The following is a 17,039-nucleotide window of genomic DNA, read 5'->3' as shown; positions in this document are numbered from 1 at the left end:
TGGGTTGTCAGCATCATTAGCGGCCCCGCTGCGTTGAAGCTGTCCATGACACACTCCTGGAGGTCAGCATTCTGATCCAGGTTCCTTGAGAAGTCCCACAACGTCCTCCCTGCTTGGCGGGGTCCGGTCTGTCTTGTCTTTGTTGTTCATTTGGACAATTGTGGGAAGCAGCTTCTGGAGCGACCCCAGCAGATCCTCAACAGATTTGTGTGTGAACGCAGTGCCACTAAACTGGCTAATGAAGGACATGTCCTTGATGGTCATGGCCAACTCTGACATGGCTATATTTGGTCGGGCAGCACTTGCAGTTCTAGCTATGCAGGTGACTCAACACCACATCATTGCTTGGGTTCTGCAGGGCTGGCCTGTAGTTCAAAAGGAAACTTCTTGGAAAGTGGCGGTTGTAGCCAGTCTTCCTCAACAATGATGAATTTCCAGAAGATAAGGTGGACTGTGACATCTGCAGAGAAAAACATCACGTAAGTCTCTTCTCTGCATAAGATTTAGAGAGACCAACTGTAGGGGACTTCTTGCTTGCAGAGTGTTCCAAGAATGAATGTTTGTTGCTGAGAATTGGCAGCAGCTTAGCACATGGACAGTTCCCAAAGCATATGCAGAACATCCTGTGGCTTGCATGCAAGGGAAGGAGAAGAGGGCACCACCAAAGAGATAAATCGAAGAGACGAGAGAGAGAGAGAGTGGATTCAGTGCTGGTCAGGTCTGCAACCAACAGGCATGAGCTGACTGGTGTCCATCAGCTGCAAGACTGTGAGGTCTGCCTTCTTGCAGACTGGGGAGAGGGTGATGTAGGTGAGGCCTGGCGGCACAGTTGGGCAGTCCAGCCACTGCAGGAGATGCTTCAGGTTCTGTCCCTGTGACTTGCAGATGGTCCTGGCATAAGTGGGAGTGAATGGGTACCTGGTCATGTCAACCTCTCCCTCCACGGCATGGGTTACAGGATAGAGGAAAGCCCGCTCATTGTCTGGGAACTGGATGACGAGACTGTCCCATGGCTGTGGATGAAGGTTGCATCCTGTCCATTCACAATCCTGCAGCTCTTGTCTCGATTTTCGGTGATGATGATTTTCATGCCCAGGTACGGAAGGATGGGTTCACCATCAGCCAGAGCAGCGGAGAGGACCAGGCTGAGGGGTTGTTGGTCCTTGAACAGTCTGCCCACCATGATGTTGTTGACCTGTTGCGCTGCAGTGCGTGAGATGGTCATGACCGATGTTTCCTCCAACTGGCTGAAGGCTGAGATATCCTCATCGTCCTGGTGACTGGATCAGCAGAGGATGACCACCTCCTGAAACTTGTCTGGTTGAGCGTGGGTGGGCTGCATGCAGCGGATGAGATCCAAGAAGCAGCCGTAGTCTGGATCGAGCACTCTGAACTGCTGGTGTAAGGTGTGCTTCATGGAGTTGTTGTTGAAGGTGCCATCATTGAGGATGGACATGGTGTTGGAGACCCTGCTGTCCACCATCTGCAGTGGTTGCTGCAGATAGCTTGTCCCCAGCTATTAGCACAACAGGACGGGAGTTCAGAAGATTTAGGGTGCTGGCCACCAAGGAGAAGGTATGCGGTAAGATGAGGAATGCCTCATCAAGGACCACCATGTCAAAATGGTTGAGGGCAAAGTTGATGTCTGCTGCCTGCTCCAGGTCAAACGGAATTTGGAAAGCCACGTGAATGCTCTTGGCATGTAGATCCGGGCCAAAGGTGGCTCTGTAGTAGAAGGACTGCACACTCCTGCTGGATGGCATGGTGGATGGCCCGGACTACTATCTGCGACTTCCTAGTGCCAGGTTTTCCCAGGAGCAGACAGTACTTCCGCCAGTCATCAGAGGATGGAGAAGTGTCATGGGCAGACTGGTCCAAGTCCCTTTTGCATTGGGCCAGGCTGTGGACGACTTCTTGGAAGGCGGCCTTCTGGAAGGGTGACAAGATTGTCTAAAGTGAAACGTTCAACTTTATGGACATTCGTTATACTTGGCTCTAACAATATCTACTAGCGCAGTGTGGTGTGGGTAATTACTAGTTCACTTCAAGAAAAGACTATGCTAATGCTGTCCTCATGAATTTGCAGATTGTAGGTAGGTATCATTAACCTACCTTGAAGCTAACTAATGTCTATCTTTTTGACAGATACCTATTGTTTAAGTAATCCTTTCACTATTCCTATACAGTAGATAGCACAAAGCTGGCATATCTTATAACTAACCCAATTCGTATAAACAGACGGAACCTATCTTAAAGCTATCTTAACACGGCTAGTCAAAAGCCAGGCTACATGAACACCAACTTCATTTTCAGGACCTCATTTAAAGTCTGTCCTAAAGCTACCTTTAATGTACAATTTTAAAAGATAGTCTTTCTAAACACTACTCTTTCCCATGAAAGCGAAAAGATAACATCTAAATCCTACCTTTTTAAAGGGTATTAGAAAGACAGTCTGGTAAGTGTTTCAAAACTATCTGTTGCCACCCATGCTCTTTTAAGTTATCTAATTTCCAAGAGTTAGCTAAAAGAGACAGCCCACTGAAAAACTGTTTCTTACCTAGTTAATGTATCCAAATGCCATCAATCACACTGACTTTAAAGATGTCAACAAATTCTTATTATGTTAATGGGGAAATTTAAATTAGATATTTGTAGATGTACAAACCTATGGCAGTCTTAATTTGAAAGTGATAAAAATATATTACCATTATCATGAAACATTTGTAAGAGCCATAATGACTACACCATCAAAGGCATGACCATTACCTGGTAACTAGATGAGTGTAATTTGCAGGAAATCAATGTGGTAACAATGAGTAGCATGTAGCAGCTTAAGACTGTAACTAACTTGGTGAACCACAACGGTAAGTGGCTTGCTCTTAAACAGGTAGCGCGGGGTTTCTCTCTTGACCCGTGGGCTTGTCTCTTTTATAAGAGTTAGGACCCCAAATTCCAGATGCAACTTGACCATGGACACGTTTCTCTTGAATAGCAGTGATGTCCACTGCCTCTAGTATATTTGTCTGCTGTACTCTAACGATTTGTTTCAGAACACCTCTCCCTCACACTTGGAAATAAAGCTGCTCAGGCTGCTTTACCAGAATCTCACTAATTGCCCAGTGACAAGCATCACAATTGCACTTTTGCTTCTCTCAGTTAAAGCTCTTGCATCCTCTTAAACCTTTTACATAAATATGGATGGATCCATACAGCAGTGCACAATTCTTCTTCAATGTGACAGTGCGATTATATCTTGCTGTTGCATGTTTGTATCTCTAATTCTGGTATAAAATGTGACAATGAAAAAAATACCCATTGCTTGTCCCAGGTTCCATTTTCACCAAGTTGGTCAATTTTGCTGTCGTTCTTAAGACTGGAACTGATTGAGCTTGCTGCAGTCCTCAAAGCAAATAAATAACATTCTGCACCTCTTGTAAATGAAAACTTGATTTACAATTAACAAAGTTTAAAATGTGAACTTTATAGTACTCAACTAGAGAAGCTTCAAACATTTGTTCAAAAAATATCTGACAGTTGCAAGTTTTTAAGTCACCTCATACAGGTACCAATAATTATGATGCTGTTTATCACCAATTTTGAATGGAGTCTTTGTACTGAAGGGCTACATTCCTTTGAAGAAGGTGCTGGGAGCTTCTGCATTGTTGACACAGCTTGCAAATATCTAAACATATATTACACATTAGGATTGAATACTGAAAGAATTGAAAAATTTAAAATTGGAAAAAACACTTTAATAGTACTATTATTGGTTGACTTCCCAACATAAAATTAATTGCACCAAGTTGTTGTCTTTCTATTGACAGAAGATATATGGAATTGGAATCTGTGAGCAAGGTTTTTTCTCAAATAATCTTAATCTAAGTCTTACCAAAAACATAAATAATTCATCTATGACTTGCCTATTCTGTATTCCTGAGTGGCTTTGCCACTCCCATGTAGCACAGTGTAAGTAGTACTTTCTGTGTCTTTTGCAAAAGTTCCAAGTTGAGAGTTTTTATAGCTTTGCAAGAGTATCAGTCTTTTTGCTAATTCCTTTGATGGGACAAAATGGATAAGGAATGTTAACTCAAAACTGCCAAAATATGCAAATGATTTCAGTTTCTTCAGTAATATACACGTACCTTAATAATTGTATTATGAGAGTTTCACAGACTAATGACATTTATTTTGCCCTTACCAATGTGCAAGATGTGATAATAATGTCTGGTTCCTTTGGGTATCATGAAGAAGGCCCTCATGCTCACATCAAGAACTGTTTGGCACCTTATTAGACTTGTTATTAATTGTTAAACAGTTTACTGATGGCTTTGCAGAAGTAGTGGCCTTTAGATGGATAACTTACCTGAACAAGCCAAACATCTTTGTTGATCCTTTGTTCAATGACTGTAAATGCCCCATACTTAGCACTATAACCTGGGCTGTCAGATCTACCATCCCCAGAAAGAACAACACCACCACCTATATTAGATAATCTTTCTACCAATTTATCCTGCTCTTCCTTCCACATTTTTATGATAACAGGCATGAGGTTGTTCCTCTGATGTTTATGATGTCTGGCAGCTAAAACACTGGACCTTCAGAATTTTCAGCATTCTTAGGGTTTGGGAGATCATTCTACCAGAGTGGAAAATAGCAGTGGATAGCAACAAATTTCTATCTTTTTAATGCAAGATTGACCTCTCCATGCACATGCATAATTGCAGCTTAGATGTTCTTGGGTGATGTTCATGAGAGTGCCTGCCACATTAGATAGTAGAAGGCTCAGTGCACAGAGGACAGAACTCAAAGAGTTGCATCAAGCAGGAAAAAAAGACAATGAACTTGCTTTCACTTTGGGCCCTCTGAACCTTTTTTACTGTAGGATGTCCGATAACAAAATGAAATTGACCATAACGTATAACAAAATTGAAAAAAAAAAAGTCGGGTGAAATCTTTTTTTACCTTGATAGTCTTTCTTCAAAGTTGTTTGGTTTCTTTTCCTCCTCCTTCGCTACTTCTTCCACCAAGTTATTAGGGAGAAATAAATGTTTTGGAATATATTCCAGGTCTTTCTGATCATCTTTGCTGCAATCACCCACACTCTTATCCAGACTACTCAGAGGTGTAGGACTTGTGGGTACAGATGGTAGGTTGATGATCTCACATCAGACCTCAGCCTCAGTTGTAACAACTTCCACTCGTGTGTTTGTGTAATGAGGATAGCCATCATACTCAATGATAGGGACAGATTTCAAAGCGCAGAAACTTTTCTTAGATTTGTTTTAAAAAGTTATCGTCTTACCCACACTTGCCATAGATTTTTGTAGAAAATGGGACCAATAAAATTCCAAATCACATTGTATACCGGTATCAACAAATTCTCATGCTCTAATAAGTGGTTCGGTTTCAGGTAAGGGTTCAGACAGATGAGTCTTTCGTGGGCTCAAGGCTGGTTCCTGAACAACTGGATTCCCCATAGTCTTTCAATAGTTGAGAAGCAACATTGTTTTAGAGAACCTTAATTACTGTTAATAATTTTCTTGAGGTTTCCACTCAAATCGATGTTGCACTTACTCTGTTGACCTCTAACTTTTGAAGAGCTCTACTTCTCCTCAGTGGTCTCTGGGTTCAGTTGGCCCCTTTCAGATCCTAGCTGTCTGCTGACTGTATGGGTGTACCTGAAATATATACTTAACAGCCATGTGAAAAGAAAATGTGCCATTTTTGGGTTTACATGCCCTTTAAGTCGTATGATGTTCAATCAGTATTCGACCATAACTGGCCAGCAACTCAACTGGATGGTTACCCTTAGGATCCTATGGGGGTCACAATTTTTTTCCTGTAATGTTGATGCTAACTAATAAAACGGATTTCACTGTTCTAATTTAGGTACCAGCATATTCAAAGTATATAATTTTAGAAAGGTTATAAAAAATACTTTCTGAAAAAGTAGAACCTATAAAAGCACATTTTTAACATCTAGATTTTTCACTATTTGAGAAAAAAACGTATTTTAAAAAAGAGTACATACTATTTGCAGCTAGAAAACAAATGTTTGTCAATTTAATGAATAAAATCAGCTATTAATTTTGGTTTTTCAGCGCAAAACCAAAAAAATACATAAAAAATTACATCTAATTCCCAAATTAATTTCCATTTATGTCATTTCTCCTGTTATTAATGTTTCATTCCTATGTATTGCGATGCAGTCCTCTTGGTCTTCCTGGCCTAGTCCTCCATCTTCCATAAAGTTCTGCCAGTCTTCTTGGGCCTTGCCTGCTTTTATCATTGAAGTGGTAGTGTCAACCTGTTGAATACGTACTTTGCTTGCCAATCTATTGCTGTTTGAAATTGGGTAATGGAAGTGTTCCTGGTTGAAGTGGAAATGAGGGATAGGGGCTGCTGGCTCTGGGTTTCTAACTGTCAACTGAAATGTCCTTCAATCAGCTAACTGTTCCACTACAGCCTCTCTGAACTGGAGCATTTTAGGAGCATCTCTAAATGACTTAGCCATAAGGATTTTGGCATTTCAAATGCTAAGCTCCAAAAGGTAAAATATTTTGTAATACAAATCAGATTCTTTCATAAGGCGTGTATATGTGGTCAACACCTCCCATATTTTAATTATAATCGGAAATTATTGATGTTTGTGTGACAGCTGTCTTCTTCCATTTGTTTCCCACTTTTACAAACCTCTCCGCTTCTGAATTTGAAGTTGGACTAACTGGAGTGGTTGCCAGTATGTGGATAATTTTGCTGTCCTTCCAGCCCACGTATGTAATGGTGCCTTTCTGTCAATAAGCACTTTACCCCAGCTTCGAACCTTTGATTTCTTTATTTTGAGCATCTGCTATGTCCCTTGGAAGCCCTTTTCTGTTAGATCTTGCTGTTCCACAGGCCAGTGTGCCTTGCTCCTCGAGGTCTTCATACAATAGTGATGTAGAGTAAATTTCTGCGTAGATTGTGACCTTTGTCAAGAAATGACTCCATAAGGCCCGTAACTGCTCTCTTACCAAGATCTGTTTGTACTTCACCATTTTCTTTCCTAGTATATACTTTGCTGACAAGTCTGTAGTCTGAACTAGCCTCAGTAAGAGTGAAACCCTTGATTCTGAAGTGGCCAGGATTGATGGGAATAAACTGGTTGCCACTATGTGGCAGGGTATTTTGCAAAAGGGGTCCTCTCAGCAGTAATGCCCCGAGTAATCTTCAGTGTTTGTAATCCATTTTGTTGTAGTACTTATACGGGTTGCCTCCAGCAAGAATAAAAAATGATCACAAACGTAGGATTCAGAATGAACTTTTTATACAATTTTATGACATTGATTTCCTGTAGAATAATAATTTGATGTGGAATATTCCTTACCCGTTTATTGATAACAATCATTCTTAATATAATTTCAAGCCTTTATATAGTTTTCTCACTTTGCATGCGAGTTGGTAGGTGTGATGTCTGCAGATAATTTACCAACTCAATAAATGTAGATGTAAATGAGATGTCACTATTGAATATTTAACAAGAAAAGAAATTATTGAAGAATTGTGGTCCTTCTTTATTCAATCTCAATCCTGACGAAAATAGAGAGCACCCATATCCCTGGTTGCAGTGTGCTCTCTAGATATCACAACATTGAGTTTGTCTAGAAATATTTATTCTTCACAATTTATAAAAACAAGACTACTTTTAGAGTGGGTATTTCAGCATTAAAGCTACTTGGAGGCATAGGAAATTAAGGGTGTGTGAAATAGAGGGTGTGCAGGAAATACTTCACATTTTGGAACTAAACACTGATTACTTAATGAGTGGCAGCTGAAAATACCGAAATGGGAAAGCTCTACTTCTATTATTTTGGTTATGTTGCCCTATTTTTTAATAAATTCTGGCATCTTTTTCTTAAACCGATTTTGCATTCTTCCCACATCTGCAGAATGTCTACCATGCCCTAGCACTGATATAAAAAGGTGGTCGGCACTCAAGCTGAAAGGAATGTAAATGAACATGAAAATGTAAAATGATCATTCCATGGTAAATAAACTGGTAATTCATCCTGTGTCCAAACTATCAACATAACTAAACAGTTTCAAATCTGGTATGGCTTATTCAGAAGTTCCATTCAAACGAAATAGTCTGCTAAATATTATACATCTCGATTTTAAGAAAACAATTTCCATATCTGTTTACTTTTCAACAATAATTATTTACTTATTCACCTTTAAAAGCATCAAATTTGTTTTGGTCAAGGTACCAATTCCCTGGTACCTTTAACAGTTGATTTCATAAAGCGGCCTTTGGTAAATGGATGGTCAACTAGGCAAAGGCTCATGATGGTTGGTTTGGAGGCAGCGCTCACAAATTGAAGTCAGCTCTTGTCAGCAACACATTATTGTTTCCTACAACTGCAACTGTACCAGTTCCACAACAACCAAAAAAAAAACATGAAAGGGGTAAACTTCTCTTTCACAATAATTTTATCCATCAAAGCAGAACTATCATTTGCAGCAGTGGAGTTGAAGATGTCAACGAGTTAAGAATGCAATTCATCTTAGCCTCCTGCAGGTAAAGAAACATTCAAATCTACCTAAGACAGTCCTCATAGACTGGAGTTCCTCAGTCATCATCATTGGGGTTCTGTTATCATTCTGGTTTGGCAACTGTGTGAAAACATTGTGCATGTGAAGTCTAAAAGTGCAAGGCTAAAATTGCTAAGGCTACATTTTTTCAGAAATTGTGATCCCCAGATTTCTTTCCAAGCTATTTTTTGTTTCAACTGAATAAATGGCCTAAATGCTGAAAATGACATGCTTAGAATTTTCAGCTAAATTGAAGATGAAAATTTTTTCCGTGATGACTTACACTTGTTGTATTGTCAACAGTCCAGATGGTTGTGGATACTAAGTCTGAGGTGTTTCTAAGGTCTTTTTCCAAAAAGCCATTGAACTCAGTCTCCACTGCTAATAGGGAGGCATCCATCTTCTTCTCCATGAGGTGACTTGAAAGAAGAGACCACAACTGATGAAGGTGTTCCTGTATGCAAGTTCTAACAAGATTTAAACATAATCAAATTTTATTTTACGCATATAAAACAAAGAAATGTATGCTTCTTAGGTATTATAAGACTACTTAAAAAAGAAAAATTTAGGTTTATGTCAGGAGAAAAACTTTGTTAATGTAAGCAATTGCATTTAAAAGGTTTAACTACGTGAATTGATCTGCGATCTTGACCTTTTTGGTCACCCATCACCCATGAAGATTTTCATGTCTTCGCACTACTTCTTGACTTTGTGCATGCTCACCTTCAAAAAGTCAATGTAGAGTTACAATACAATGCACATGCATGCTGTGTTCTTCTAACCTTTGCTATCACAAGCAAGCGTTTGGTCCGCCATGTTGTTGTTGATTGTCACATGAAATAGGAATTGGACTTAAAGCTGTTCTTCTCCAGCGAAATTAAAAAAAAATCAGTGGTAGATGAAGGGCAGCTTGTAGTGCTATGAACTGGTAATAGAGAGACGTTAATTGTAGCAGTAACAAGGAAGAATATTGCCCTGATGAAGAGAGCACGTTTTGGAGTGGCCATGCTAATTAATGCTAATGCTAATCCAAAAAACCACTGCCACATAGTGAATTTTGCTGAACGTTTTTGGCTCCAAATAATCCAATAGTTTTCCCACAGGCATTTTGAGTGATTCTGTCATATTCGTTACACACTCACAGATGAAATTGCTCAATCGTTTCTTTATCAGAAACTGATTGTTGCTGTCACCATGTTTGTGCACGCGTTCATGATGCAAGAACACATTAGCATCTGTCTATCCCATCCTTGGGAAGCATAATTTATGTACAGTAACAACGATTTGATTGGTCAATGCCTCAGTAACAACAGGCAAATATGTAATAAGCATATATTCTTTACTGGGGGAGGGGAGAGAAGGGGAAAACGATGGCTATTTTTTTGGCTGGGTTTGGCTGGTCTAGGAATAACAACAAGTTTCTAGTTGGCCGGTTTTAGCTGGACAAGGAGTAAAAGGGTTAACAACCCCTGAAACATATTGATGGTGAAAAGAACCTGAGACAGAACCACTAGACTCTCGGAGAACTCTTAGAGGAGCCCTCTCACATCATGTAGAAAAGAGAAATCACTCAGAAATATTTGTCAGGCCTAAGCCATGTACCTTTTTTTTTTAACTGGAATGTAAAGCTTTTTCCTAAGTAGATCTATAGGATTTATGGCCATAAAAAATAAACGAAGGAGATAGGGTAATAAAGCCAGCATGACTAACAGTTTTGTGGGAGTTTTGGGTAACAGAACTGTGTGAATGAGCAGTGAAGTCACACAGGGAATTGAAGGAATAATAATAACAATAATAATACAATTAAAAATTGAACTGTAACCAGGATATGTCATAGTGATAAAGGTAAAAAAACGTTCTCTGGTTAAAAAGGTTTTAAAATATGAGCTTTCGGCTATTATACTATAGCTGTCACGTACCCAAGTGTTGGGATTACGTTGAGTGTCAACCACATATACACATCCGTCTCATTCCAGTTTTTATTGAGTACAACATATTACAATGCGGTGAAAACTAAAAGGAAATTTATGATTGCGTAATCAGAAATGATTCTATGGAAATTACAAATGAATGCAACGATAAAAAAGGCGATTAAATGTACAAAAGAAACTCACGTTTGATCCTGCGTAAAAAGGGTAAAGGAAACTCCGTGGGAAAGTGACTCCAGTTACTCCGAAAACTCCAATAACTCCGATAGAAAACTCTAGATGGATATACTCCGACAACTTACTCCGACACTCCGATATGTGATACTACAGAGATTATGTAAGCAACAGGCTTTAAACATGATAGGCGGCTATTAACATGATCAAATACGCTCTGATAAATGATTAAAAGAATGAACAATGAAACGATAATAGAATTTAAACGATAGTAAATAATCACACAAAACAAAACAGTTCAGTTCATTTCAGTTCAGTTTGCTTGCTGAACGTTCATCACACTCCTCGCCCAAGGATTACGGGGTTAATCCTTGCTACTTGGTACACATGGTCTGTGCTGGGCTAGGATCTGCATTGTCTGTTCCGTTGTTTGGCAGCAACAGGATGAGTTCTTTTATAGGCCGTAAGAAGACCTTCTTTTCTCCGTCTCTGGCGATTTCAACGTTGGCTTTCCTGACTCTCCCGTCCTCACTCTCTATCGCTTCCGTTACTCGTCCTAGTGGCCAGTTGTTGCGGTGTTGGGCGTCGTCTCGCAAGAGAACGATGTCTCCTACGCGTAGATTTCTCCGAGTCGCCGTCCACTTTGGTCTGGGCTGTAAACTCTGCAAGTACTCGCGACGCCACCTTGTCCAAAATTGGTCGGCAAGGTACTGTACTCGCCTCCAGTGACGGTGTACATAGAGGTCAGGCTGTAAGAACTGACCTGGGGAAGGTCCTGCTGGACGCGTCTTCATCGTCAGCAGCATTGCAGGGGACAGGGGTCGTGGATCATCAGGATCAGATGGTAGTGCAGATATCGGTCTTGCGTTGACGATCGCCACTACCTCAGCCATCATCGTGATAAGTAGCTCGTGTGTCAGCTGAGTCCTGCCCAGTTCAGCGAACATGGCGTCCAGTACTCGTCTGATGGTGTTGATTTGCCTTTCCCAGACTCCGCCAAAGTGTGATGCGTGGGAAGGGTTGAGCTCCCATTCGCATCCGCTCTCCGTTACAAATTTCTTCACTTTCTCCTCGTTGAGCTCCGATGATGCATCTTTGAGCTCTGTTTTTGCTCCAACGAAGTTGGTGCCTCGGTCGCACCTGAGAAGCTTGGCATGGCCTCGCAGTGCGAAGAATCTTCTTAGTGCGCAGATAAAGGCACTGGTATCCATCGCTTCCAGGACCTCTATGTGTATGGCCCTACTGCTAAGGCACGTGAACACCAGACTCCAGTGTTTGGTATTTGCAGCTCCTCCTCTGGTTTTGCGTGTTTGCACCATCCAGGGGCCGAACACATCGAAGCCGACATTCGTGAAGGGAGGACAGACCTCAGTTCTATCTCGTGGTAAGTCTGCCATGCGCTGCTCTAATGGTGGTCCTCTTAGCTTCTTGCAGGGAACGCAGGCACTGATGACTTTGGTCACTGTATCGTGGCCCCTGATGAGCCAGAATCCTGCTTGACGAATGGCTCCTCCTGTAATCAGTCGCCCTTGGTGGTGTACTTGGGCGTGGTAATGCTTTGCAACCAACTGCGACGCATGGTGATTCTTCGGTAACACAACTGGGTGTTTCTCTCCATACTCCATCTCTGCTCTCCTTAATCTGCCCCCTACTCGCAGGATCCCGTAGGCGTCAAGAAATGGGTCGAGGTGATACAGCCGTGAACCTTTGAGGGATTTCTTTATGCTTTGTTGTGTTTTTGTCTTGGTAGCTCGGGTTCCGTTCTGGCATCTTGCAACAATTCGACGAATGCTTCTCTCTGTGTGTTTTTGTCTTGGTAGCTCGGGTTCCGTTCTGGCATCTTGCAACAATTCGACGAATGCTTCTCTCTGTGTGGTACTGATTATGACTCGTAGGGCTTGATCTCGTTCTTCAACTGTCGGGTGTCTGCTCCCAGTTCGCAGGATCCGAATCACTGTTGAGGGTCTGAGTTTGTTTGACACCTTGAGCGGTTCGTTTCTGGGATGAACGCTTCTTGTTTTGGGTTCTCTACGGCGTTTGAACTCTCTGACCACTACAATAAGCCTGGCGACCGCTTGCTGCAGAGACTTAAGGGAAGAGAATCTCTTGAATCTTGGCGCTCCAAGGCCTTTCCCTTTGCCTTTATCAGTGGTGACTTTAGTGCTGAGCACTCCTTTGCGAACCTCGGGATCGTTGGTGCTGAGGGTGAACATTTCATTTGTTTGGAGGGTGCTCTCCGGTTTCTTAAGGAATTCTGGGCTTTTCAGCCAGCTTGATTCCATCAGCTTGTTGGGGGGGACTCCGCGAGTGGCCAAGTCTGCGGGGTTCTGCTCACTCTCCACGTATCTCCACTGCTCCGGGGTAGACAGACTCCTGATTAGCTGTACTCGGTTGGCCACGTAAACGTAGAATTGGCGGCTTTCATTCGCGATGTAGCCGAGTACTACCTTTGAATCGGTGTAGTATATCACCTCAGTGATCTCCATGTCGATTTCTTTAAGGACTCTTTGAGCTGCTTGGACTGCTAGCACTGCTCCGCACAGTTCCAGTCGTGGTATGCTGGTAGGGGTAACAGGGGCAACTTTTGCTTGGCCGTAGACAAGTGATGTCGAGATCTCGTTCGCTTCGTTCAGCTGGCGGAGGTAGACAGCGACTCCTATGGCATCCTGACTAGCATCTGAGAAGGCATGCAGTTCGGCTCTGGTTACTGTCCCGAATTCTCTTGGGTGGTAGCAGCGGGGAACGGACAGGTGCTGGAGTTCGACGAGAGAGTCTCTCCAACACGTCCATCTGTTCATCATAACAGTGGGAAGGGGGTCATCCCAAGCTAAGGGGGTTTTGTTCTCAGCTCTCCGTTCTCCCATAAGTACCAGCTGCTGAAGTATCTTTCTCCCCTCGAGCATGACGGGTGCCACGAAACCGAGCGGGTCGTATACAGAGTTGACAATAGACAAAACTCCTCTTCTAGTAAACGGTTTTTCTGGCAGGGACACTTCGAAGGTGAAGGCATCTGTCTCTAAGTCCCAGAAAACTCCGAGTGACCGTAGTGCGGGTAGACTGTCACAGCGCAGGTCTAAGTCATGCACATCTTTGCTTCGATCTTCGGTTGGGAAGGCTTCCATGACTTCAACGGAGTTAGAAACGACTTTGTGCAGTCGTAACTTGGCAGTGGCCAGGGTGGCTTGCGCGCCTTTCACCAGTTTTATCGCGTGTCCAGCGGTTGGCAGCGAAGCTAAGCCGTCATCTACATAAAAGTTGTGGCATATGAAATTCTTGGTCTCTTCTCCATTCTCCTCCTCACCATCTACCGCTGTTCGGTGGAGTCCGTACGTGGCGACTGCGGGGCTCGGTCCATTGCCAAACAGTTGAACGTTCATGCGGTACTCCATGACGGGTTTTGTCGGGTCGTTTCCTTCGAACCAAAGGAAACGAAGGAAGTCTCTGTGTTTAGGGTCAACATGGAACGAATGGAACATTTGCTCCATGTCACACATCACGGCAACATTCTCCTTTCGGAAGCGTATTAGAACACTGATGAGGTTGTTCATCAAGTCTGGCCCTGGTAGAAGCGCTTTGTTCAGCGAGACTACTTGAAATTCGCTACTCGAGTCAAACACGACGCGAATGGTGCGCTTTGTGTTGTGGTACGTCGCGAAGTGCGGTAGGTACCAGAAACGGCCAGCGGAAGGCGGTACATCATCGCGCGGGACGGGAGAGGCGTGGCCTTTCTCGATTATCTTCCCCATGAACTCCAAGTAGTCCGTTTTCATCTCCGGTTTTCTGATAAACATCTTTAAGAGCCCTTGCAGGCGCCGCATGGCTTGGGCGCGGTTGTTCGGCGTGGACTGGTGCTCGTCACGGAAAGGGAGGAGCATTTCCCAGTTACCGCTTGCGTTCTTGTGTATGCCCTTGTCCATGATCTCCAGAAAGGTGCGGTCCTCAAGGGAGAGGCTGGGCTCGTTGTCATGCCGTGTGGTTTTGAAAACACCATCGGCGGCGCGCTCCAAGGGGGGATCCGTGACTTTGAATTGATTCGGGCAGGGGACCAATTCATAGCATTTGCCTTCACCTTCTTGCCTTCTCCGAGTGTTTGTGGACAGACTGGTCAGGCGGGTAAGAACGTGGGCTGGACCACTGGGAAGTCGAGACAGAGCTGGCCACTGATGGTCCAGCCGAGGGCTAGACGTTGTGCCCAGGGGGCTCCACTGGGGCCATTTCTTGATTCCCTCACTTTAAGTAGCTCTGGTGCATCGCAGCCAATAAGCAGGTGAACGTCAGCGGTGTCATCCAACGGAGGTATCTCGTTCGCTATGAGCGATAGGTGCGGGAACCTCCTCGCCATGGCTGATGTCGGGATCTCACGCTTGTCCTGGGGGATGTTGTCGCACTCCGTGAGGGTGGGTAGGGTGAACTCCGCTCCGTTTGTGGAACGTACGGCGACGCCTGTCAATCGCCGCCCGTATTTCTCTTCCCGGTCGCCGCTGCACGTGGACAGGAAGTTCTTCTCTAAAGGACCGCTTGCTCCTAAGTCATCCGCTAGTTCACTGGTGATGAGGGAGCTGTTGCTCTGTTCATCAACGATTGCGTAGATGCGCCTCGTGATGTGGGGGGTGCGCTTGTTGAAGATATCGACTAGCAGAGTCTTTCTACAGGATAGTCCTCCTGTTGGCTCGCAGAGTGTAATGCATTTGGGGTTCACAGCTCCGTTCTCCGGTCTGGGGGTTGGCCGTCTGTCCTTGTGTAGTAAGGCGCTGTGGCGCTTGTCCCTGCAGATGGTGCACTGTAAGGGTGCGTCGCACTCACTCGCGATATGGGCGTTGCTGAGACAGCGAAGGCACAGGCGAGCGTTCATTATCCACTGTGTGCGCTCTTCCAGGGATTTCGCCGCGAAGGCAATGCACTCTGACAGGTGATGCGCACCACTCTCATGTTAGGGGCAATGTTTGCTCTTCATCTTGCTTTTTCCTGGTGCTTCTTTGTTTCCAGCTGGGGGCCGAAGTTCTGTTTTCAACAATCTATTGTCTCTTCCTCCGTGCTGTCTCTGCGGGGGAACTTGGGAAGGGATCGTTTCTTTACCAGCGAGGACATTGAGGTTTTTCTTAATCTTAGCTTGCTCCTGGACGGTCTTGGAGAATCTTGAGAAAGGGGGGTACATCCCTCGATGGCTGTCGGAATAATTCGAGATCTCCTTCTCCCATTTGGCGCGGATGGATTTCGGTAGCTTCTCAGCTATGGGTTGAATAGCGCTTGGGTAGTCAAGGCATTCGAGTCCTGGGAGAAATGTCACTTGACTTTTGATGTCCGCACAGAGATCTGCAGACTGCTGCAGTTTGACATGCTCGTGTTCGCTGAATGTCGCTGTACTTCGCAGGTGTTCCAGAAGTGCGTTGGCGATCACTGCGGCGCTGCCAAACCGTTTCTTGAGTTCCGCCCACAAATCTCTTAGCAACGCGGCGAGATCGCGCATTTGCCGCTTTCTGTAATTGTCGACCAGGCGCTGTGGGGGTCCGCTGGTGAAACTCCTCAAATAATTTATCTCCTGGATCGGGGACACATCGGTGTCTATCAGCATGGCTTTGAAGGCACTCTTCCAAGGGTGAAAGAGGGAAGGATCTCCAGAGAACACATCGGGTTGGCACTTTGGGAGGTTTTGCCTAGCCCAAATTACAATAAGATAGAATATTGTCTTGGTGATGGTTTAGAGTTGTTGTCTGCGCCAACAGTTTTTGCGGTATGCCAAGATTCTAGTGTTTTTCGAACGCGGTAATTGCCTTTGTCTATTACGGTAGCGCCCTCAAAGTCAATTGCGTGATTGTTTTCCCACGCATGGTTGGCAATGTTCGAGCCACTCGTATAGTTTTTAAGATTTCGTTGATGTTCCTTTCTTCGGGTTTTAAAGCATCTGCCAGTTTCTCCTACATAACTCCAACAGCAGTCAGAGCACGGAATTTTGTAGACAACATTGCATTGTAGATCTAAGGGCTGCCTGAACTTAGGTGACGGAAATTCTTGTTGCAGGGTTTTAGCTGGTGTGCTAACCACACGTATGTCATTTTTACGAAGTAATCTGGTAAGGGGCTCAGTCAGGCCGCTGATGTAGGGAAGACAAGCGAAACACAGAGATGTGTCTGATGGATCGGCCCATTTGAAGAACATGGACACTAACTCTTCTGGTGGAAGAGTTGTCGGAGCTGACTTCTTTTTTAAAATGTTGGAAATAACTGTTGATGGGTAGCCATTAGCTTTTAAGGCTTCGGTAACGTGGCTAGTCTTGTGTCTTTTACCTTCAATGGTGCTCGGAAGGTTGGCTGCACAGAATAGGAGGGTCGAGGCCGCACCGACGTTATGTTTTAATTCATGATGTGA

At 43.8% G+C, this 17,039-nt stretch overlaps 1 protein-coding gene, 1 long non-coding RNA gene and 1 pseudogene across 4 annotated transcripts in view; 1 reads left to right on the top strand and 2 right to left on the bottom strand.

Annotated features, from left to right (window-relative positions):
* LOC149048355 (uncharacterized) overlaps positions 1-9,135 on the top strand; it is a 21,172-nt gene extending 12,037 nt beyond the window's left edge. The window contains exons 3-4 of one of the 3 annotated variants that reach the window (XR_016185009.1): positions 6,210-6,550; positions 7,929-9,135. This is a non-coding gene — a long non-coding RNA (uncharacterized LOC149048355). Of the gene's footprint in view, positions 1-4,542; positions 5,362-6,209; positions 6,551-7,928 lie in introns of those variants that run through there. The other 2 variants (XR_016185011.1, XR_016185013.1) reach the window with 2 other exon arrangements.
* A 1,912-nt stretch (positions 9,136-11,047) lies between these two features.
* LOC149048354 (uncharacterized) lies at positions 11,048-14,590 on the bottom strand. Its single transcript, XM_089199457.1, has one exon. The coding sequence runs from the start codon at positions 14,588-14,590 to the stop codon at positions 11,048-11,050; it is 3,543 nt and encodes a 1,180-aa protein (XP_089055583.1).
* Positions 14,591-14,778: 188 nt separating this feature from the next.
* LOC149048353 (uncharacterized) lies at positions 14,779-16,726 on the bottom strand (annotated as a pseudogene).
* Positions 16,727-17,039: the final 313 nt, after the last annotated feature.

This window comes from Pocillopora damicornis, chromosome 3 (genome assembly GCF_964200805.1).
Source record: "Pocillopora damicornis chromosome 3, jaPocDami1.2, whole genome shotgun sequence".
NCBI classification, from domain to species: domain Eukaryota; kingdom Metazoa; phylum Cnidaria; class Anthozoa; order Scleractinia; family Pocilloporidae; genus Pocillopora; species Pocillopora damicornis.
Note: the sequence above shows the minus strand (reverse complement) of the source record. Positions and strands in the feature narration are given on the sequence as shown.

Bases quoted from the DNA above. Each gene is read 5' to 3' on its own strand.
- LOC149048354 (XM_089199457.1), bottom strand. From the start codon at position 14,590: ATGGACAAGGGCATACACAAGAACGCAAGCGGTAACTGGGAAATGCTC.